Source organism: Hakea prostrata, chromosome 7, assembly GCF_041222555.1.
Source record: "Hakea prostrata isolate BN-2017 chromosome 7, UWA_Hpros_2, whole genome shotgun sequence".
Classification (NCBI taxonomy): domain Eukaryota; kingdom Viridiplantae; phylum Streptophyta; class Magnoliopsida; order Proteales; family Proteaceae; genus Hakea; species Hakea prostrata.
The window spans coordinates 34,506,618-34,530,886 of NC_142606.1; the positions used below are offsets into that span (position 1 = coordinate 34,506,618).

Sequence of the window (24,269 nt, forward strand, 5' to 3'; positions counted from 1 at the left end):
AACATATGGTCTGCACTGTATAATTCGTGTATGCTGGTTGTCTTTATAATGGGTTCGGCCTTTGTTTTTGTTGGTACCGAACATCACAAAATTTCAACGCTTCTTTTATGTTCATCATTCAAGCCACGCTGTCCGGTAGGGTTTGTTCGGTCATAAGTCCAAGTACTTGTTCGTCAACAATTGCTCGGTCATAACCTACTTCCCCCCGAGCATGATAACTTTGAGTATGATGAAAAATTCTCTGAAGTTTTCGTGCCTAAGGAGTTTTAGGTCTTTTTTGCCTAAGAATCTTAGGTCTTTTTTGCCTAAGAATCTTAGGTCTTTTTGCCTAAGTAGTATCTAGGTCTTTTCTACCTAAGTAGTATCTTAGGTCTTTTTTTCCTTAAGATTCGTAGGGCCTTCCTAAGAATCTCAGGTCTTTTCCACTTAGGTCTTTTCTGCCTAATTATATTAGGTCCTTTCTGCCTAAGAACAAATCTTTGGACTTTCTGCCAAAGAGTAAATCTTGGGACTTTCTGCCTAAATATTTTAGGTCTTTGTGCCTAAGAAATTAATCATCTTAGGTCTTTTCCGCCTAATTATATTAGGTGCTTTCTACTGAGAATAAATCTTGGGACTTTTTGTCGAAGAGTAAAAATCTTGGGACTTTCTACCTAAATACATTAGGTCTTTGTGCCTAGGTCTTTCTGCCTAAGAGCTTAGGTCTTATCCGCCTAAGAATCTTAGGTCTTTCTGCCTAAGAGTCTTAGGTCTTATCCGCCTAAGAGACTTAGGTCTTTCTGCCTAAGAGTCTTAGGTCTTATCCGCCTAAGAGACTTAGGTCTTTCTGCCTAAGAGTCTTTGGTCTTATCCGCCTAAGAGACTTAGGTCTTTCTGTGCGTCTAGTTGAATTTATATGAAGTCGAGTAGCAATTTGTACGATTGTCTTCATTTATTTGATGAAAAAATTTGAAATATTGGGATTATGAATCTCCCATATTGTCTACACAGTGAAATAAATAACAAACTGAAATAAATAACAAAATTTGTCGTATATGCGACATTCTTGGTGACTATGCTCATTGATAGTATTTTCGGAGATTGTTTGAATTCCATGATCAAGGGATCTTGTCGCTTGTTTCCGGGTCTTGTAAATGATACGCTCCAGGGGCGACTTGTCATATGACTATGTATGGTCCTTCCCAATTTGGGGATAGTTTCCCTTGATTGGTTGGGTCTGAAGTGGCCGTTCGACAAAGCACCAGTTCACCAGGCAAGTATTGTTCATTTTGAACCTTGGCATTATAATATGTTGATATTCTTCGCTGATATTCTTCAAGTCGAATTGGGCTTTGTCTCTTACCTCATCGATCAAATCCAAATTGGTTTGCATTCCTTCGATGTTTGCTTCTTCTTTGAATTCTATTTCTCGAAGTGATCCAATTTGGATTTCTTACTGGGACTCTTGCCTCTACTCCATAGGCTAGTCAGAATGTTGACTCTCCCATGGTCGTCCTGGTGTTGTTCGGTACGACCACAACACGTTAGGTAGTTCATCCACCCATCTTCCTTTGAGCTAGTCGAGCCTCTTCTTGAGCCCATCAAGCATAGTCCTGTTAGTAACCTCCACCTGGCTGTTACTTTGGGGATATGCTATAGAGGAAAACATGTGCTCGATCCCTTGTTCCTTACAAAATGTTGTGAATGCTGCATTCTCAAATTGTTTTTCATGGTCGGTCACCAATATTTTTGGGACTCCATATCTGTATAATATGTTATGCTTGACAAAGTGCTTCATCTGCTCGGTATTGATAGTTGCAAGGGGTTCAGCTTCTACCCACTTTGTAAAATAGTCCACTGCCACTACCAAGTATTCTCTTCCTCCCGACGCTTTTGGTGATTTCCCTACCAAGTCTATTCCCCATCTTGCGAATGGTATCGGGGATAGAATTGATGTCAAGGGAACTGCTGGTGTGTGGGAGACCTTCGCGTGTGCCTGTCACTTGTCGCATTTTTTAACAAAGTCTTTGGCATCCTCTTCTAAGGTCGGCCAATAAAATCCTTAACGTAAAATTGTATTAGAGAGTGTTCGGGATCCTACGTGAGATCCACAGATCCCTTCATGTACTTCTCTTAAAACTTGTGTAGCTTCTAGTGGTCCAAGGCATCTTAGAAAAGGTCGGGTGAAGGATCTTTTGTATAATAATCCGTCCCTGATTGTGAATCGGGCTATTCTTTGTCTTATTGCTCGAGCAATTTTTTGGTCTTCTAGGAGCTGGTCGTTCTCTAGATAATGTATGATCGGCTCCATCCAGCCTTGCTTGGTTGAAATTTGCATGTGGTCGATCATGTTTATGCTAGGGCTAATAAGCTCTTCTAAGTAGACCACAGGTGCCCAAACATCCATACCTTCTGTGGCTAAGCGAGATAATGAATCTGCCTGGTCGTTTTCTGCCCTTGGTACTTGAGTAATTTCCAAATTTTGGAAGTACTGTTTTTAATTGTTGACTAGGTTCAAGTATTTCTCCATTCTTCTTTCTTTGGCTCCGTAGACTCCCTTTACTTGATTTACAATCAGTTGTGAGTCGCTTTTGATTTCTAGATGTTGAACGCTTAAAGCTTTGGCCATTTTTAGCCCTGCTAACATGGCTTCATATTTAGCCTCGTTGTTAGATGCTTTAAACTTGAAACGAAGGGCATATTTTATTTCAAACCCCCCTGGACTTTTCATTAACAAGCCTGCTCCGCTTCCTTGTGAATTGCTTGACCCATCCACGAACAAAGTCCATCTTTTAATTGATTCTGCAGTTTGCTCGATATCATCTTGGCCTAACTCTTGTGTTTCAACAATGAAGTCTGCTAGGGATTGAGCTTTGATACTTGGTCGGGGCCTGAAGTCTATCTGATGCTCGCTCAATTCTATCGCCCATGTTACCAACCTCCCTGCCAGGTCTGGTCGGTGCAATATCTTTTTCAGTGGTAAATTTGTCATCACTGTAATGGGATGAGATTGGAAATATGGTTGGAGCTTTCTGGCTGCTACAACTAGCGCCAATGCTTGCTTGTCCACTTCTGGATAGCGAGTTTCTGCATCATTTAAAACATGACTAACATAATAGACAGGTTGTTGTATATTACCTTCTTCCTGCATGAGAACAGCACTAACCACGACCGATGATGCAGCCAAGTATAATTGTAGTTCCTTTTTGTTGGTAGGCATCACGAGCAAAGGTGGTCGGGATAGTTTTTCTTTTGGTTCCTAAAATTCTTCCTAACACTCATCATTCTAGATGTTGCCTTTTTTATTCACTACTTGCTTTAAAACTTTGAAAAATGGCAAGCATTTTTCCCCTGATCTAAAAATAAACCTATTCAATGCTGCTATCTGACCAATCAGACATTGGATTTCTCTGATGTTTTTTGGTGGTTTCATTTCCAAGATTGCCTTGATTTCCTCTAGGTTGGCTTCGATTCCTCTTTGAGACACCATGAATCTGAGGAATTTTCCAGAAGACACCCCATTGTTCAGGGTTAAGCTTCATCTTATATTTGTGAAGTATTTTGAATACTTTCGCTAGGTCAGTCAGATGATCTTTCTTTGATATGCTTTTCACCAGCATGTCATCCGAATGTTGTATGTTTTTCATCTTCATAATGCATAAGGATCTGATTGTATCCTGAATACGCATCCATAAAACTGAGCATTTCGTGCCCAGTCGTTGCATCTATGAGAAGATCGATCCTTGGGAGTGGATAGTGATCCTTCGGGCAAGCTTTGTTGAGATCTGTGTAATCAGTACACATCCGCCACTTCCCGTTTGCTTTTTTGACCATCACCACGTTAGCTAGCCACTTTGGGTGATCAGTTCACTTTATAAAGCCAGATTGTCTTAGTTTTTGTACTTCGGTTCGAATGGCTTCATGATTACCTGTAATATCTAGCCCTATTCTAACCTTGACCCTGACCCGGATCCACTGTTGTATTCAGGTCCGAAGACCCGAAGCGGTGGAAAAAGAGATTTATGGACCATTCTGATTGATGATCATAATTCAGAGACTGAGCCCATGGACATTGACAATGATACCCCTTGCTTAAATGCATTGTCAATGTTTAAGGAAAGTCTGCGCATCGGAGAAGATTAATATAGTTGATGTACCAAATGACCTCCTGTGCACAATCCGAAGGTATTCCCCGAAACTAGACTCCTTGATTGAATTGTGGAAGAAAACCTCACTCAATTTGACCTTGTATAGCCTTTCAAATCCCTACTTGAAGTTGTTGTTCTAAACCTTAGCTTTCTGCTGGAAATATTTTGGTCGATCCTTTTGGTCGATACCATCGACCAAGGACCATCGACCAAAATATCCCAGTCTGCCAAGTTAATGATTCCATGGAATATTCCTTTTCTATTTATTATAACCTCGAGTTGAGCCCTTTTGCAATCATTTTTTCATCTGGAAACGTGGGGAGAGCTTCCCAAAGCAGCTCCTTGGCTAGTGTGAAGGGCACCTCATCAAAAACTCTTTGTTTATCATTGATTCTTGTCTTCATCTTCCACACTAAGGTATGAATCACCATTCCACTCTCTACCCTACCATTTTCTACTCTTTTCTATTGCCACCTTGCTGATGAGACATTGGGAATGGTGCTGCAACCTTGCAACCACCACTCCAAGTGTCTACTCATGTTCAATCCATGATTTCCTTAGCTATTCATTGATGCTATGCCTCTATCTCATGCCTAGCATATGTATTCTATGATTTATCTATTAACATCATGCCATTTGGTACCAAATTGAGTTATAGGATGTATTATGTTCATGCTTAACATTGGCATATGATTCCAATCGAATTTCTATTAGTTCCTCTAACTATTACATGCCATTCCTCATCAATGCAATCAATTCCAACTCATGCCATGATGTTTATCACTTTAACTTGATAGCTCAAATTGGGACTTTTTGTTTAGACCATTGGATTGGGTAAATTTCTTGATTTATAGTGTCCTACTACTATTGTTAAGTATGCTTCCAAGTTCCAGATTGATCCGAACACCGGAAGACTCATTTCGGATGAAAATCCACATTTCTGTCTCGAAGGAAATTTTGGTCGATCCTTTTGGTCGATACCATCGACCAAAGACCATCGACCAAAATGTTGGCAGACAGCAACCTTGGCCAATTTTGATCCAATTAACATCCGATCTTCCCGACTTCTTTTCTAACTTATTATTGATGTTTGTTTAGGGCCTTAACAATTCTATTGGACTATTCTTGGTATTCGCAATTCATCATCAATTCATCTAAGGTAAGGATGGTTATCTCCATAAACATATAAGTCATCAAATATTAAATTGTGTTTTATTTAAAGAATGAAATCTCTTGATTTCTTTCAATCATTATAAGACTATTACATATGTGTTAGAACAGTAGCATTTAAATCTTTATACTCTTGTTGTGTTACTTTATCATTTTGATTTGCTTATGTTTATAATGATTCATTTCAATATCATGATTTAATTACTATTATGGATATGCATTGGATGCATGACAAATGATGAGATTGGATATGTGATTGCTTACGTGTGACTTGGGATTGGGGGGTGTCCCATACCGACATCTTGGTCCTTGGGCATCGGAGGGAATAGTATGGGATGTTCTCCGATGGTGCATATCGACACTCTCCCGGGTTATTGGATGACATACATAGGACTGTCTAGTTGGGTGGCTAGGTTTATCCTTGTCGTGTCAGACCCGAATCGGAAGGGCATTGAGACCGAACAACCCGTGGTAGTGTATGGTTGGATGGGCGCTCTAGGCCGGTAACCAATCCGGTAGGGGACATAAACCATGCTACGGATACCCGAAAGGGGCCATTTATTGGTAGAGTTGCATATGGATAGACTTGGGCTCACCGGGCGCTCAAGACCGGTAACCAATCCGTGAGAGGACGTGAGAGCTTCCCGTTTACTATATGTGGATGACCAATAGGGTTGATGAGTCCGAAATCCGGGATTTCGCTGACTCTAGTGTGAAGGATACCGGAAAGGATCACCGGGGGCGAGGAATGGACGTATCTGAATCGACTTGACCGACTCGAGTAGATGACTTGCATTGGGCTAGGCTTTTGTTTGACATGCCGCCAGTACTTGACCAAATGGTGATTGTGAGAGAGCGGTGACCGATCCCCTTACCACGGTTTTTTGATGACTTTACCGATCTTCCCGGGCATTCCCAAGATATGGAAATGGGAGAGTGACTGATGACCCAGAGAAGTACGGTGCTATGACTTAAAGCATGTCTACCCTAGAGACCAGCATTCATAGAGTTAGACTCATATTTGCATCATATGTTCCATATCGCATTGCATTATAATATGTTCTGAATGTGTATGATTTCTAATTATGGAATAACTTCCTTGATGGGTTCTTCGAACTCATTCCTTTTGTGCAAATGTTTTAGATTATATTCCAGGTATCGAAGACTACGATGGCACCTCCTTTGAGGTGGACTATGATTCCACATACTACCCTCCGGGTAGTGGCGTCGGTGAGGATCCGTATATTGGAGCCGAGGAGGATTACTCCGCTTTCCGCACCGGGTTTAGCCTACGTCTTGCGGGAGCGGCATGCATTGGGTTTACTTCATCCGTACTATTGAGGAGACTACCATTAGTATAGAAGAAACCCTAGCTTAGTGCCCCATTCCCCTGGTGTATTTATGGAACCTTGGTCTTGTAACTAACTTATCTTTGAGATTATCTTTTGACACTTGGACATGTAATTGACGTTATCACACTTCTTTTCCGCTGCTCTGAGAGAGTGGTTATCATACCCTCTCTCGCCTTTATGATTTTGATTATACTTTACTGTTATTGTCTTCCACACTCTGATTTATTTAATCTTATCTTATTCATGATACTTAGTATTAATTGTTTTTACCACTGATTATTATTGTTCATGATTATGTTACCGTGTATGTGGGAGGCATGGACCTCAGATCATTGATCCTTGGACTGTGGATCACATCCCGGGTATTCCAAATGGGGTACCGGCTGGGTGGATGTGACATTACCAATGGCGAAGTTTCTTCTTTTTTGAACCACAGGAATGGCCTGTGGATCGATACAGAGTTTATGTTTAGCAACCTTCCTGTCAATCCCTGGCATATCTTCAGCCGACCAAGCGAATACGTCAGAATTTTTCTTTAGAAAATCGGTGAGCTTTGATTTGAAATCTGCTTCTTGTTCGGACCCAATCATGGTGCTTTGCTCCTTCTGGTAGGGATTGAGGTAGATTCTTTCTAGCTTTTCCACTGGCTCAGCTCTTTGCAAAGTTTCTTCATCGCGATCATCCCTGACTTCAATAGTCATTGTTGAGTTCGTCCTTATCTTCTTTGGCATGTAGTTGTTGTAACTTTGCCGGCTAGTTTTTTGGTCGGCCGTACATTCTCCAATTCCCTCTGTGGTCGGGATATTCATCTTCATGTGCAACAAAGAGACCACTACTTCGAGCGTGCAAAGAGTTGGTCGTCCTAGAATAGCATTATATGCTGATAAGTCTCATACGACCATAAAATTGGATTGTATGACCCTATCTCTTGGATGTTCTCCGATCCGCAGTTCTAATCTAATCGTACCTTCTGCTTGGGTGGACGAACCTGTGAAACCGTAAAGTTGGGTTTCACATGGAATGAGCATATCCTCCCTTAATTTCATCTTTCTGAATGCCTCCAAAAATAATATATCTACTGAGGATCCAATATTTACTAGAACTCTATGAACTTCAATTCCTGCCAGGGTAACTTTGATTACTAGAGCATCATCATGAGGGATTGTGATGTCTTGTAGATCTTTAGAGGAAAAAGTAATTGGTTTCAACGATATATTTTTACTGGTTTCAGTATTTCCATTATATCGTGCCTTTCTCTTTGTCTGTCGGTTTGATTCCTCCGCCGAGCCACCGAATACAGTGTATATTGGACTTCTTTTTCTTTGATTCTCATCCGCCTCAGGTTGGCGTTTGGCCGGACTTCTTCTTTCCTCTTTATTATCCGATCTCCCTCTCTTCCACAGACTTGTCTTGTGGTCGACCTTCTTGCTTAGGTTGGATGTATTTCTTCAAGTGTCCTCGAGAGATTAAAATTTCAATCTCCGTCTTTAGGTTTCTGCAATCGTTTGTCCAATGAACGTGATCTTTATGATATTCACAGTACTTTTTCTTATCACGATTTCCTGGTGGTGCTCGGATTTTACCCGGCCACCTGAGAAGTCCTTGATCTTTGATTTGCATCAAGATCTCTGACATTCTTACATTGAGTGGAAGATTGCCGACCTCTTGATTTTTCTAGGGTTCTACTCGACCATTCTTGGTCAAACTTATCCCTAACATTCTGGTCGGAGGTGCTCGTTCTCGACTATTTCTTCTTTCAACCCTTGGCTCTCTCTTCCGAGATTCTAGAGTCTTCAATATCTCCGCTTGTTTATGGCATCTTTCGACTAGTTCTGCATATGTTTTTGGCATATCAAGGAGCAGTCGCTCGAGCAACCCTTCATGGGTAAGTCCCTGGCACAACGCATGGAAAGCAATCTTATTGTCCAAGCTTTCAATTTGCATGGTAAGATTGTTGAATCTGCCAAGAAAATTTCGTATGGACTCTGTTCAACCTTGTTTTATAGAGAACAAAGTATCTTCTTTCTTCTTCATTCCTACTCTGCTCTGAAAGCGTAATACGAATACTCGACCTAGATGATCAAAACTTTTTATTGAACCCTTTGGTAGTGCCAAAAACCAATCCAGTGCAGCACCGGTCAGAGAAGCCGGAAAACTCTGACACATAATTGCTTCATTGTGTTTGTATGTAGACATTGTCGATTTGTAGCGTGTGATATGGTGTTTTGGGCATCGCGATCCATTGAACAAGGTAAGAGTAGGGCACTTGAAGCTTTTTGGCATCTCCACTTCGGATATAGCTTGGATGAAAGGATCCTCTTTCAGAAAAGCATATAGCTCGTCTTTGTTCGGCTCTTTCATTTTCTTTAATCTCTCGTCTAATTCTTTGATCTGTTTGTTCATGTGCTCCTCACGTTTACTCGGACCAGGATCGTTTCTTTTGTTTTTTGGATCTTTGGTTGGATCAGCACTACTACCTTGATCACTATCCTTGTCATTCAGAGGATCCTTTTTTGGAATTGCTTCTTCTGGTGTTCGGGATTTTTCGCCAACCTTCTCTTTCAGCTTTTGTCGGCTTCCTTGAGATGGTCGAGGTGTTTGGTCGGGAATAATTAAGAGGTCATTCTAGCTTTCTTCTGGTATCTTCGGATTTTCTTTGGTGCCTGTCATTGGTGCAATTATATGACGCATGGCCATTCTGACCAACTCGTTTAGAGATGAAATCTCCTTTCAAAGCTCAGATTGTTGCTTCTGGAGTCCACCAACTTGATTTACTATTGCACCTTGACTGAATTGCTCCAATGGTTCAGTATTCTCCTTTCTTTGCTCAGGATTCTCCCCTTTGTCATTGGGATTTTCCTCCCTTTGATCGGGAATCTCTTCCCTTTGATCAGAGTTTTCCTTCCTTTGCTCGGGATTTTCCAATAATTTTTGGCAAGAAATCTCCCTTGTTGACCTCATCCTCGACCTCTTTTTCACTCACGATCTTTGATCTTGTTCGCACCATGACTCTTTGATACAATTTCCCATAGACGGCTGCCAATTGTTGATACGGAATCCTGCTCGTCCTTCCTTGTCAAGATCCTGCAAAATACGTGATCGACCTTGTGTGGTCGAGGTACGTCTCCGACAAGCAAGTCAGTACCAATGTATGATCTCAACTACTTAATAGAGAATTCAAGTAATTGATCTCACAGAATATGAATGCTTACCCCATTATGTTTACCTGAGGTGTTTATATAATGTCAAATGGCAGAGTCAGATTCGGAATATGACTCTAAGACAAGTTACTCAAGGAGAATAACTCTATGAAGAGTTCTTTACTTGATCTATCACTCCAAGAAGTTAATAGATGCTAGGAGTTTATCTGTGTCAGGTTCCCTAAGCATGTTGTTCGGGTACTCTTGACGTTGTGGTCGGTCCTACCATGAACCGTGTGGTCGAATCATTATAAGTAACAAACCTGGTTGGTTGAGTTTGGACTGGTATATACAGAGTAACCAATTTTATCCTTAACAGTTACTACCCATCTTCGTTAAAGGATCCATTAAGGAAGAGAAGAATATCAATTTGGGCATTCATTGATGGTTGAAGGTTACTATGTGGCTGATTACTCCAGATCAGCATTTTGCCTAGTCTCCAATGGAAGGTGTGTCTTGATCATGGTGACCTCACAAGGGACTGATCAGACATAAAGAGCATACCAAGGGACCGTTCAGACTGAAATTAAGGAACAATAGATGCAAGGGTTCAACTCATCCACAAGGCTGACAGATCCGACTCCTTCTCTTATAAGAGCATTCTCTCTCTGAGACCAGCTTTGGACAGCAAATTCTGCTCCAAAGCTGGTCTTTATTCCCAAGAAAACCAAATAACAATCACATTGTTATAATGATCGTACAACACATTACATCAATTCCAAAGGAAACGTCTATTAGACATTTATAATAGGGAAAAACAATCAATTGTAGTTCAAAAATTGACTAATGAAGTCCCTGGCTTGAGGAATTTATATGGTATCAGCTGGTTTCAGGCCGATCCTTGTATCTTTTTGTTATTCTCCATTTCTCTAAATAAATATAGAATCGCTACAGTTCCATTTGGTTTTAGGTGTTGCTCCAAACACTTGTTCAACGTGCAGGTGAATCAACCTGCAAAACACGAGTTCGACCAGGTTGGTCAAGCATCGTCTCCCACGATCAAGTCAGTAAAAGCACACGACTTTAGAAGAAAAGGATACTAATTGCAAAGCTCAAAATGCTAGGGAATAACCAAATAGTGCATACCTGATAATGGTAAGAGTGCAAGTTTATATAGTATTTGAGAGAGGTTACCTTGTTGGTGCAATTATAGAGTTCAACTTGAACTCTATGATTGTTTTCCACTTCCTAGAGGAGTCGTATCTGCCGTGTTTTTGTAGCCGTTGCATCCGAGCATGACTTCTTACCAAATATGGACTCCGTAATTTGTCAAAGACCTTAATTACTTGATCCTCGGATCTAAACATTCCGTATTTAACTATGAGTCTATTCCGAGGACTCCCAAGGACAGTTGAACTCTACTAACGTCCTTCTGCTCAAATCATACGATTATAAACCTTGGTTTGTCAATGGTTCAACCAGACCATGGTCGGTCCGCATCAAACCTGGTCGAATCTATATGGTCTATTCATACTCCACCATATGACTAGTTAACAACCATTTAAGAAATTTCATTTAATATGGTGATGTTTTACGCACAACCCTAAAACTTATAGGGCAATAAAATGCTCCATGTGATGGTAGTATCTTTCACTATCTGATAACTTCGGTCTATAGACAACATTACATGGTTTACACAAAGCTTCGGTTGAAATGGATACAGGATATATGAGAAAAGAAGAATCTCATCATACAATAGAGACACGCTAAACCAGTCTCACCACGCTGTAGGTCTTCCACCAGTTATGGTAGTCATCCAATCAGGGATAAAAATGGCACTGCACTGGCTTCTCGACATTCATGTGCTAATGCCAATTAACTTTGTTCTTCATCACAATCCTTTAGAGCACCAAGCCAGTGACAATAACTTCATACAGAAAAGCAACATCAGGCATACACTGAATTTCAAGGATGGATGAGATCCAGCAGCAACTGATACTCTGGAACATTCGAAACAGACAGATGGTCAGCAACCTGTTGGTAAACTCAACTTTCATCTTGAGGCTCCTTCAAACTGATCACGTAGCTTTTCATATCTCTTAAGTTCAGCTAATGACAAGGAAGGAGACAGTTCACCCAAAACCTGTTGAAGACCCAAAAAAGTAATGTGACCAAAAATAAAAAGTATTTAGCAAAATGACAATTATTCCAGTTACTCTACATGCCGCACTAAGATATTGTAAATGTATCTGCTGGATATAGTATATTCCTGGTACACTGAAACAAGATGTGACGAAGCTGGACTGATCACCCATCAGTAATTGGACCCAGATGCTCTATAGGTTCTTTGTGGTCAAACCACCATAACAGGTTAGTGGACCAGCCATCTACACTGACAACCAGACTATTCAGATTTCAGACCATATGATTTGATCCACACCTTCAGTCTATAGTTTTGAATTTTATATTTAACTGCCACAAGCTGGTGTGGAGGTTCCCTCTAAAAACAACAGTATTTGGGTCCACTGGTCATATACTGCATTTAAAGGACTCAATCTACCATCAAAGGGTTGCTCAATTGGCAATGACCAACACCTGTTAGTGAAGAGGTCAAAATTTGACCCCACCTGGTGGTATATGTAATGTTCCCACACCCCCTGTATTAAAAGCTACCAGATCCCTGGAAAAAAAAAAGGACTCCATCTAGATTGTCGAACCACCTCATAATCACTCTTGGGTACCGAGGAAAATCTGAAACACGGGGACAAGGCAAAGCCAATGATCCAACACTTGATGGGAAACGGGAAAGGAACCTGCATGTGGTAGACAATTGGCACCCTATTTGGCTCCTCAATTCTATCAAAGCTTGTGTTGATCGCAATTTCAAATCTATGAAATCAAAATCCATAGAATCACAGTTCAGTATAGTTAACTATTTGGTTACCTAGATCCTAGGAACTGATTCATCTTGGAAATTACCAATGATTATGTGAGTCAAGGGTGTTTTCAATTTTTGCTACTCAGGGTCAATGTGGAGGAATCCATGGATTTACCTCAAACCATGAAAGTCAAATAATTCCAATTTTAGCTAAATTCACAACTCAACGTGATAGTTGATCCTGATGCAAATCCTTTGACAAAACCAAATGGTTATTAAAAGTCGGATTCATGATTCCATGGAATTGGAATCCATGGAATCATATAATTAAATGCCACTATAGGGAGTCCTTATCAAGAGACATGGGGCACATCAGATGTAATGCTGGACCACAACAGTTGGAAAGGGTGGCTAGAATCCCACAGAATGGTGAATGACGGGTTAGTGCAGGCAGATCTCCAGCTCTATTCAAAGTTTGGAGGAATCTACCAAATTTAGACAGAATCGGAGCTGGAAAGCAAGACCTAGTGGTGTGGAGAAGTACAGGTACAGGCTTATTTACAACAAAGTTAGCATGGGAGCCCATCAAACAGATTTCTCCTAGGATGGACAAGGTGGGCAGCAGTGCCTGGAACAAATCCCAAGGCACTCCTTCACAGCCTGGAGATGTCTTAGGGATGTTCTACCAAGTAGGGAACTACGCTTAAGGAGAAACATCCAGGTGCAACCAAAGTGCATAATTCTATTGGGCTGGAATCGTAAGAAAAACCACTTCTTCTTCCAGTGTAAATTCAATTCTACTCTCTGGAAATGAATCTTTGTTCAAGATTGACCGACAACAGTAAGAGTCTTGACCTGAGTAGAAGAGGCAGCTTTATAGGTGTGATACTATCATGGGACAAATGGAGGAAAAAGCAAGCAATTGTTTCCAAACAATCTTCAAGTTTCGCTGAGACTTCAGCGAAATCTGAGAATTATGGAAGTATTGTGTCTAGGTCTGTTATGGTCAAAATTTCGACCGAAACAGACTGTTTTGATGGGTTCGACCGAGTTGGACCATTTTGGTCCATCTTCTTTACTCTTAAGTTACTGGTTTAGACCAAGATCTGAGAGTTTCACATTTCTCAGTTTCAATTGCCAATGTAGTTTCACAAGTTTTGACCTTCCCAACCCCATTGTTTATTCTAAACTTCTATCCTTCCACAGTCCTATTTTAATGGATTGTAGTGGACCAAAGCTCATTTGAAGTTTTGGTATGTGTGTTCTTCCCCAAAGCTTGGATTCTTGATAGTTGATGCAACAAATACATGTTTGTTCTTGGAGAAGTTTCTATTATGGAAATGCTGCCTTGCTACCCAAGTTTTATGGTACCATATGTTGGCGACATATCGCCGTGTTGTTGGGACCCGACGCGACACAAGGGGGTGACATGAGATTTGCCAAAAATCAGCGATAAATCACCCAAATTCAAAATATCAAAGTTTTATAATCTATATCTGCATCTGCTCTCTTCGTTTTTCACGGGTTCTCATCTTCTTTCTCTTTCAGAGATTTTGACCTCGAAATTGATGCACCGGCGGTTTGAATCTCTTTGTAGTTGGAGATTATCAATCAAGCAAAGGCGCGGGAGGTGCTTCTATGCTGGATCGAGCGGATGCAGATTTGTCCTCTCTCTCTCTCTTTCTACACCCTCTTATCTCTCTCCCACTCTCTGCACCGTCTTCTCTCTCTCTCTCGCTCCTCAAACTCCTCCTGAAGACTGCCATGACAACGGCCTTTCTTGAAGAGAAGGAAGAAAGAAATATCGATCAAGGAAAGAAAGACTGACTTGATCAGTTGATCTTTGGCCATTGCTCTTGTCCTCTGCATTTTCTTTTGTTTCTTCACTTTCTTGTCTTCTCCACACCGACAACCCCATTTAGATGTCGGCAATATTTTGCCGACATTTCTGGGTTTCGGTGGTTTCTCCATCCACCAACACCCCTTGTGTCAGCTATATTTCGTACCCTGGCTGCAGCCTAGAGTTTCCTTTTTGAATACTTCATATTGTCCTTTTGTTTCTATTTTAGTTACTTTCTATTTTAGTTGCTCTCTATTTTAGTTACTTTTTTTTTTTCTTATTGCTTGGTCGACAAGTAATCTCCCTAAGCTAGTTTCATTTTTAGTAGATTTAGGAGATTTTATGCAACATGTAATTTTCCTTTTTGCTATAACTCAGAGACTTGATTTTACATTATATATAAAGTACTAGGGGAGGGCCAACATATACATAACAAGCTCTCTCCCCCTTCTCTTCTTCTTCTTCTTCTTCTTCTTCAGTCTTCCTCTATTCTTCTTCTTCTTCTTTCTAAATTTCCTTTCAGTCCCTACGTTGATTACAGGAGCTGAAATTCTAACAACTATAAATAAAGGGATTGAGATTACATTGATCATCCAAGCATTCAGCCTAAATCATTTTTCTCCACATGGTAACAGAGCCAAAAATTGATTAAGGAAAATGAACTCTCTCTCTCTCTCTCTCTCTCTCTCTCTCTCTCTCTCTCTCTCTCTCTCTCTCTCTCTCTCTCTCTCTCTCTCTCTCAACTTCCCACCTTACCGCTGCCTCTCTCTTTCTCTTCTTCTTCTTCTAATGCCGCCACCGCAACAGCTGCAACCCCCTCCCTCTCTTTTACTGCTGCTTGTAGTGTCGATCTCTTTTTACCGCCAGCAATAACCCCCTTTTTGCCCTTTTTAGGGCAGCATCTTTGAGGTGATTCTATACGAATCGATGTTGTCCCTTAAGCTACCTCTATGAAAACCTAAACCTATTCGATTGTTGAAGTTTTTTTCCAATTCCTGCAATGTTTCAATTATTTCGAAGGGCTGAAGAATAACAGTTTTTCTTTTTCTTTTTCTTTTTAGAAGAGGGGGGGGGGACATGTAACAATTAATGGTACTACTGCTCCAACTGGTTATGAACATTACCTTAACCTTACCCCTCTTTCGGCAAGATTTGATGGGACAAATTATTTGATTTGGTCTCATTCAGCATTTCTAACTATTGTTGGAAGAGGACTTATTGGCCACATTATGAACACTACAGTCAAGCCTACAGCTGCAAGCACTTCTCAGGATTACTGGATTTTAAACAACTCTTATTATGTCATTTCTTCTGAATTCTATGCATCCAAATCTTGCCCATAGATATTTATTGTTTGATACAGCAGCCCTGAATTGGAGGGCTACTACACAGACATATGGACAATCAGGGGATGATGCACAGGTCTATGAGCTACAAAAGAAACTGCGTGAGACTACCCAAAAGGAATTAACTATAGCTTAGTATTATGCTGAATTGAGATCTCTCTGGCAGGAGTTAGATAACTATGGGATTACCAGCCCACTAAGCCTAACGGTGTGGCTGCTTATAAGAAGCATGTTGATAAGATTCGAGTCTATAATTTTCTGATTGGTTTGAATGTAGAATATGATCAGATCATAGTGCAACTGTTGAGCCATTCTCCCTTTCCCACACTGAAACAGTCCTATGCTCTTGTTCAGTGTGAGGAAAGTCATCGTTTGGCTATGCTCCATGCTCTTATTGTGGAAAAATCTGATCTTCAGTCTATGAACACCATCTCTTCCAAACCTAAATTAACTAAAGAAGTAGTCAAGTGGGAGCGCTGCCACAAGCCTTATCATACCTGTTGGCGTCTAGAACTTCTTCAAGAGTCGGATAGATGAATAATCTCTTGGAGGCTTCTCCAACCGAATAAAAATAGCTAAGATGCTTGCACTCACAAAGATAACAAGAACGGACCGGCCAAGTCTTGGCCGGGGAACCGCCTCCAACGCCTAAATTAGTCTAGGTAACAATAGAAGACCTTGAGAGAGTTCTCAAGGCATAATGAATAAATCGTAAGATGACTCTCGTACCTTTCTCCTTGTAGGATGAGGGTTTATATAGAAGATACCTGGAGGCGGCATTTCCTCGGATTTCGCATATTCAGTTGAAGAGTGGGTGAGATATCTTAGGAATCACGTTCCCTTCTTTGGTGGGCCTAATAGAGCCGTTATTTGCTTATTCATCTCCCCAATTCTCGGAACGGATATGTTGAGTAGTTATCTGTAACTAGCTCTTTTGACTTGGTCGTCTTCAACGTTACTCTTGAACTTAATCTTGAAGGTCTTCTCATCTTTCGTACTCTTCTCAAGCATGGCTCCCGAAGGGTTAATACGCACTTGCCCGAGTGGGTATGTGCTTTCTCCCGAAAGGGTTCTCTGAGTCTTCTAAGGGAAGGGAGCACACTTACCCGAGTGGGTGGGTGTGTCCCTCCCGAGGGGGCTCTCTGAGTCTTCCCGAGGGAAGGGAGCACACTTACCCGAGTGGGTGTGTGTGTCCCTCCCAAGGGGCTCTTCAAGTCTTACCTGAGTGGGTATGTGTTTCCTCTCAAGGGGGTTCTCGGGTTACATATCCTCCACAACAATACCAAAGCCACGTGTTAAAAGCTCCATGGGAAGCCAGCTGATTTTAAGCAAAAAAGGGCACAACAAAAGGGCAAATCTAAGGCCAATCTTTCCGAGACTGTTCCTCCCGCACCTACTGCAAACATTGGTTTTTCCTAGGAGGATTTAGCTACTCTACAATGTATTCCGCAGTCTTCCACTACTAATGCAGCCTCTACTAATACTCCTTCCACTACCCATTCAAAACCCTTATCTTCCTACATCAGGTAAACCTTTTATAGGCTTCTATGTTTCTTCCATTTCTGCTTTACGGATCATCAATACTGGAACCACAAATCATATGACAAGTTCTACATCTTTTTTCTTACATTATTCCCCTACCTAAAGTTCGTATTACTGATGGTTCTTATTCTTCCATGCTGGAAAGGGAACCATTCAGCATTCTCCTCCACTTTCTTTATCATCAATTTTGCATATTCCGTCATTTTCTACTAACCTTCTTTCTATCAGTAGTCTCACAAATGACTTGAATAGTAAAGTGACTTTTTTCCCTTCTTAATGTGTCCTTCAAGATCTGGTAATGAGGAAGGAAATTGGATGTGGTAAACAATGGACTTTACTTGTTAGAACCAATTGGAGGATCTACATTTGATATGACTGCATCTCCTCATAGGTCAATTTGGCTTTGTCAAATCTTCATCAGCGCCATCATAGAATAGGTCACCCCCTATAGGAACTCTAAAGAAAAATTTTCCAGATTTAGTTTCATCTTCTAGTAAGGAAGAGTTTTTTTGTGAAGCTTGAATTTTAACTAAGCAAACTTGTTCTAGTTATTTACCTTCCATCGATAATAGAAGCTCCATTTCTTTTGTGTTGGTTCATACTGATGTGTACCTTACAAACTTGTGTTTGTTACTAGCCATAGATATTTTGTCACTTCAATAGAATGTCACTCTCGTTCCACATGGGTTCATGTTTTAAAACTAAAAAAAAAAAAAAAAATCAAACATTTTCAAGATTTTCATAATATGATTAAGACTCAATTCAATGCCACTGTCAAAATCCTTCACAGTGACAATGGAACCGAGTATATTAATCAAGAATTTCATAGGTACCTCTCTAACTCTAGCATAATACACCAGATTAGTTATGTTGATACGACTACCCAAAATGCAATGGCCGAAAGAAAGAACAAGCTCCTCTTAAAGATAGCTTCTTCTCTCATGATTGTCATAAATGTCTCAGAACAATACTGGAGTGATGCTATACTCATAGCTTCTTACCTTATAAATAAGATGCCCAAGTCGATACTTGACTTTAAGTGTCCTAATGAGGTTCTCCAAGGAGCCTCTTCATTCATTGCCCCCCCCCCCCCAAGGTCTTTGGTTGGGTGTGTTATACCAGAAATACAGCCCACAAGAGCAAGTTGGCACCCTACGGCCTACACTACATCTTTTTGGGGTACTCTGCTACTCAAAAGGTTTACAAATGTTATCATCCTCCTTTTAGGAGGACAATAGTATCCATGGATGTCATTTTTAAAAAGTCTAGTCCCTACTATAAAACTATCCAGGAAAGAGTCCTCGAAGAGAGGTGTTCTTTCCAAATCTAGACGTTCATGCCACATGTATACTCACACATACCACCACAATAATAATTAAAAGTTCAAAAGATTCCTATCCAGAGAAGAATTTGGCCAGCATACCCGAGGACTCTAATTCTTCCCCTCCCTTTTTTGAACCTTGTGAACATCCTATTCAAGGGAAGACCACTCCTATGAGGCACATTATTAAGGTCTTTTAAAACAAAATCGATCAGAATAAGGAGGTGCAAACTTACCAGAGAATGAATCACAATCAACAAAAGCATATGGAGAAAATTTACATGTTTCCACTTCAACCTGTTGCTCCGAAATTAGATTCTACTATTTCCCCTAAAGGTATCTTCTTATGATCTTCCTATTGCTATTAGAAAAGGAGTTGGATCTTGTTCTCAGCATCCTATAGCTAAGTATGTCTCATATGATTCTTTATCTAAATCCTACTATGCTTTTATATCCCTCTTTATCATCTATATCTATCCCAAAAAGTTGGCAGGAACCCTGTGCCGATAAAAGATGGAAGGCAACAATGGTAAAGGAAACACAGAAAATAAAAAAATGATACTTGGGAGATAGTTACACTTCCTTCAGGAAAAAGCCAATGGGTTGTAAGTGGGTGTTTGTGGTCAAATAGAATATAGATGGTTCGATCAATAGGTTAAAGGCTAAAATGATTGCAAAGGGGTTAACCCAAACCTATGAGATTGATTATCAAGAGACTTTTACCCCTGTTGCAAAAATAAACACCATTAGAGTCCTTTTGTCAGTAGCCATAACCAAAGACTCGGACTTGCATCAATTAGTTGTAAAGAATGCCTTATTACATGGAGAATTGGGAGGAAGAAGTCTACATGGAGATTCCACATGGCTTCTATAATAACGGAACAATAGGAAAAGTTTGTCAGTTAATGAAGTCAAATTATGGGTTAAAACAATATCCTAAATGCTAGTTTGGACGTCTACAGAAGGCCCTAGCATCTATTAGCTATAAACAGAGCAATGATGATCATACACTATTTGTTAAGAAGTCAGGTACCAAAACCACTCTTCTCATTGTTTATGTAGATGATATTGTCATCATTAGGAATGATGGTGAGGATATACAAAGGCTAATGGACTTTCTTGACAAAGAATTTGAAATTAAAGATCTAGGAAAGCTACAATACTTTTTAGGAATTGAGGTTACTAGATCAAAGAAAGAGATCTACCTATCCCAGAGGAAATATATCCTAGACTTGTTATCTGAAGTGGGAATGTTGGGGCGAAAGGCAGTTGATACCCCTGTCGTAGCAAGAGCTAAACTTAAGGAAAAATAGGGAGAACAAGTGGATAAAGGAAGATATCAAAGGCTGGTAGGGAAGCTTATTTACTTGTTCCACACCAGGCCTGACATTGCATTTGCAGTAAGCCTGGTAAGCCAGTTCATGCATGACCCACATTCAATTCACATGAAGGCTGTCACTAGGATACTTAGTACTTGAAGGCTATTCTTGGAAAAGGAATTCTTTTGTCACCTATAGATACTTTGAAAGTAGAGGCATACACAGATGCAGATTAGGTTGGGTCTCCTAACATGAAATCAATTTCAGGTTACTATACCTTTGTTGAAGGTAATCTAGTTACTTGGAGGAGTAAGAAATAGAATGTGGGAGACTTATCTAATATAGAGGCCGAATATAGAGCTATGGACAGAAAAGTACATGAGCTACTATGGCTAAAAGCTCTATTAAAAGACATTAGAATCCAATATCCAAGGCCTATGATGTTGTATTATGACAATAAGGCTGCTATCAATATAGCCAATAATCTTGTACAACATGATCAAACTAAACACATTGAGATTGACAGGTTTTTAAGTCTAAGGGAAGTTGGAACAAGCGCTGATTTGCACGCTTTTTGTAAGGGCTGGAGACCAAATGGCTGATATTTTCACCAAGGGGTTGAAGGAAATAGACTTTCTCCCTATTTTGGGCAAGTCTGGCCTGATTAACATGGTTCAGTTATTGTTTTAATTTAGTGTCATTATTTCAGTATGTTATTTCTTATATTGTATTTTTCACATCATTATAAATAAAGGGCTTGAGATCACATTGATCATTCAAGCCATTCAGCCTAAATCATTTTTCTCTACATTGTTTAACCCTAATCCTTGGGTGATTTGAATACCCCAGTACTAAGATCCCCTACTTCGGTTTCCAAGATGATTAGATCCATCATAAACCCAGAACCAACAATTTCTAAGATGATGTGGATATGGATACTGAGTTATCAAAATTTAGTCAACACAATCTCTATATGATTGAAATGTCATTTATAATCTCCATCCAACCTATCTAAACCTCACAAATCCTTTCCTAAGACCCAAAATTTTCCTCTGAAGAATGTCATCAGCACTTCTCTGTTTCTTAATTGAGTTCCTCCCCTCAATAATGCCATGTTGGAGGAGTGGAAAACGACTCCAGGTGGGCGCAAGATGGTATAGGGCACTGCACATGTTGTTAAGGTGGAATGACCACAGACAGTAGCTAAGGGGGTAAGGGAAAACCTCAGTGGAGAGTTTTTCAAGAAAATGCTTTATTGGATAACTTTTTAGTTTCAACCCAACCTGTCAGCACTTTCCTAACCCTTAACTCAGACCTGAAGAACATTGCCAACAGTCCTCTATTTCTTACTTGAGTTTCTCCCCAGGGTTGAAGTGGATAAAGGAGCTAAGGGGAGGTTAAAAGTCTGTGTGGAGAAATTTCCAAGAAAAATGGTCCATTGGGTAGAGATGGTCTTACAGAGTATAGGGAACAGTGTATGGTCATTGCCTTGGATACAAATATATTTTAAGTGCAGATGTTCTTAATTTTTTCCACCACTCAAGACTCAAAAATATTAAACCAGGGCAGTGAATTCTCCAAACCAAAACTTAATCTAGAAATGGGATAGATGAAAATCAATTAAACCTGGAAGGCAAGGCATTACCTTTATAAAATCATCATATTCAACAACAACTGTATCAGCATGATCATCCTCGTGCAATTTTGAATCTGTTCCCAGAACCTACAAAAAGGATGGTGATTAAAAAGTAGAACTGAATTTCAATAATAAAAAAAATAAACCAACTGAATCATTAGGAGTAGCATAACATCTGAATTCCCTAAAGATTATGGACCATTTTAATGAACCACTCCCTTGAAGCCTGATTAGCTTCCATGTTTTAGGTGCATGTATAAGAAATGGTTGTCACTGTTGAAAATTGTTTGTGCGGCTCCAATTCCAATACTTGGTCCAAAATTTAAATTTCCTCTACAACCTAGTTCCTCTAGGGTACTTTTTCAGTCAATAATGCAATTCTGGAAATTTCCTCACAGCTATACACCTGGCCTAGCATGTTAAATGCTACTTTACTAGGATGCACGTGGGGCATCATCTTTCAGCGACACAGTGCCCTAGACTCAGCAAATTCCAAAAAATAGGAGAGGACACAGCAGATGTATAAGGTTATTGGTATTTTGGAATACAGCTAAAATTATTGGAAGGTCAAAATTAATATAGGTTAACCTACGAAGTAGGATAACTTTTGACTACCCAATGACTAAGGAAGAGCTTCTGACCCACAGAAGAAGAATATTCTAAGAAAGATTGAAATTGGGGCAGCTACTTGTAGCTTAGAACCTGAGGTTCATTATTTTGTTTAAATCAAGTTTTCAGTGAGGAACCATAACCTCAGATGCAGCTAAGCCTTCTATATAAGGTCCACAGAGAGAGCACAGGGAGGAATTTGGAAAGCACTGCTGGAGAGGAAATAGTGACAACCAGGTACACCTCCACAACAAATCTTCTGTCTCAGTCATCACTATTGTAATATTCTTCTTCTCCTCTGGTCTTGCCACATATTTGACTATTTTTACTTTCAAATCTTTTAATAGAATTAGAACAACAAAGGGCTCAAGAAATCCCCAACCATAAAGTAAGAATCCAGGTTAAGGTAAAAAGAAATAGAAATAAATTCAAGATCCTAGTTTTTTACCAAAATAAACTAAAACAAGTAGCACCTATGCTCCCACAAGTCCGAGCAAATGCTGATAACATGCGAACCACCTCTTATATATCATATGGCAAGTGCCTCCAGGAAAGTGAATAGTGTACAAGCATCACTCATTTGAATTGGACTCATTAATATACTTATTTTCTATTTAACAAAAAAGCCTCTCATGTCAAACCATATCTATTGCCACTAAGGTCCAATAGAAGATCCAAAGCCAACTGAAATAGAGAAACACTTATAAGGGATTTGATGCCTTCTATAACTCACCTTATGCTGTGCGGCATGAAACCAAGCATCAGCACATAACGCATACATATCTGCTCCAGTGAAATTTGGTGGACATTTCTTTGCTATAGAGTACAGAGACACATTTTCATGCAGTGTAAACTTCCGTGTAAGTGCAGCCAAGACTCTACAGAAGAAAAAGAAAGGGGGTAAGGCAACAAAATTCTCTCAAAGTTATGATGAAGTAAACTCAAAGGAGAATTAGAAACTCACCTCTCCCTGTAGGAGGCGTCAGAATTAACTCCAACATACAGCAACTTATCAAAACGACCAGGACGCAGAAGTGCTGGGTCAATGAGATCAGGTCTGTTGCTTGCACCAATTATAAACAAATCCTGAAGATCCAGGATGAGTAAGGATACAAGACTCAGTTCAATGATGACAAACACAAAATGAGCAACAGAAAGATGAACAGATAAATCATATAAAAAAGACCTGTGTGGAATCATTTAGGCCATCAATCTCTGCAAGCATCTAGAACCAGGAAGACAAATCACAATCAATAAATGCTGAAGCGAAGAAGGTAGAAATTAAAAGAAAGGCATTGGCATAAAAGTATAAAACTATTTTCACCTGAGAGACCACTCTGTCCATTACACCCCCAGAATCTCCAGAGGCTCCACGAGCTGGAGCAAGAGAATCAAGTTCATCAAAGAAAATAACACATGGACGTGCCAGTCTTGCCTGTAAAAAAATAAGAATCGCAACTATAAAAATCTGGTAGAGAAACTTGTAGTTTCAACTTCACTAGCTTCACGGACATGCACAAAAAAGGGTCTTCCCCTCAATTTAAATAAAATTATACCTTCTGAAAAATGTCTCGAACATTTTTTTCAGATTCTCCTATGTACATATTTATTAGCTCTGGGCCTTTTACACTTAGAAAATTCAACGAGCACTCAGTTGCAACTGCCTTTGCCAATAGAGTCTGAAGTATCAGAAGAAAATATCAATCAGAATCATATAGATTCCTAATCAAAACAATAGAAAAGAAATGCCAGAAAATTATCCATAGATGCTCCATGATGGTAATGAAAACTACCTTCCCCGTCCCAGGAGGACCATAAAGGAGGACACCAGAGCGCTTACGCAATCCAGACGAAAATAAATCCTTGTGCAGAAGAGGTAACTGCAGCCATAATATTTAAAATTAATTAAAAAACACAAACACGCGCGCGCACAAGTAACTGAAAACAAAGTAAGGAAAATTTCAGGGAGACCCCAAAATAAATAGCGAA

The 24,269-nt window shown here is 40.0% G+C and overlaps 1 protein-coding gene across 1 annotated transcript in view; it reads right to left on the reverse strand.

Annotated features, from left to right (window-relative positions):
* Nucleotides 1-11,437: 11,437 nt before the first annotated feature.
* The window catches only part of PEX6 (peroxin 6), a 49,763-nt gene continuing 36,931 nt past the window's right edge, over nucleotides 11,438-24,269 (reverse strand). The window contains exons 9-16 of the mRNA XM_089163570.1: nucleotides 24,074-24,160; nucleotides 23,837-23,959; nucleotides 23,605-23,715; nucleotides 23,467-23,505; nucleotides 23,245-23,366; nucleotides 23,014-23,158; nucleotides 21,681-21,758; nucleotides 11,438-11,932 (exon numbers count right to left, since the gene is read on the reverse strand). Of these exons, the coding sequence (XP_089019696.1) occupies nucleotides 11,843-11,932; nucleotides 21,681-21,758; nucleotides 23,014-23,158; nucleotides 23,245-23,366; nucleotides 23,467-23,505; nucleotides 23,605-23,715; nucleotides 23,837-23,959; nucleotides 24,074-24,160 (795 nt within the window). The 3' untranslated portion in view covers nucleotides 11,438-11,842. The remainder of the gene's footprint in view (nucleotides 11,933-21,680; nucleotides 21,759-23,013; nucleotides 23,159-23,244; nucleotides 23,367-23,466; nucleotides 23,506-23,604; nucleotides 23,716-23,836; nucleotides 23,960-24,073; nucleotides 24,161-24,269) is intronic.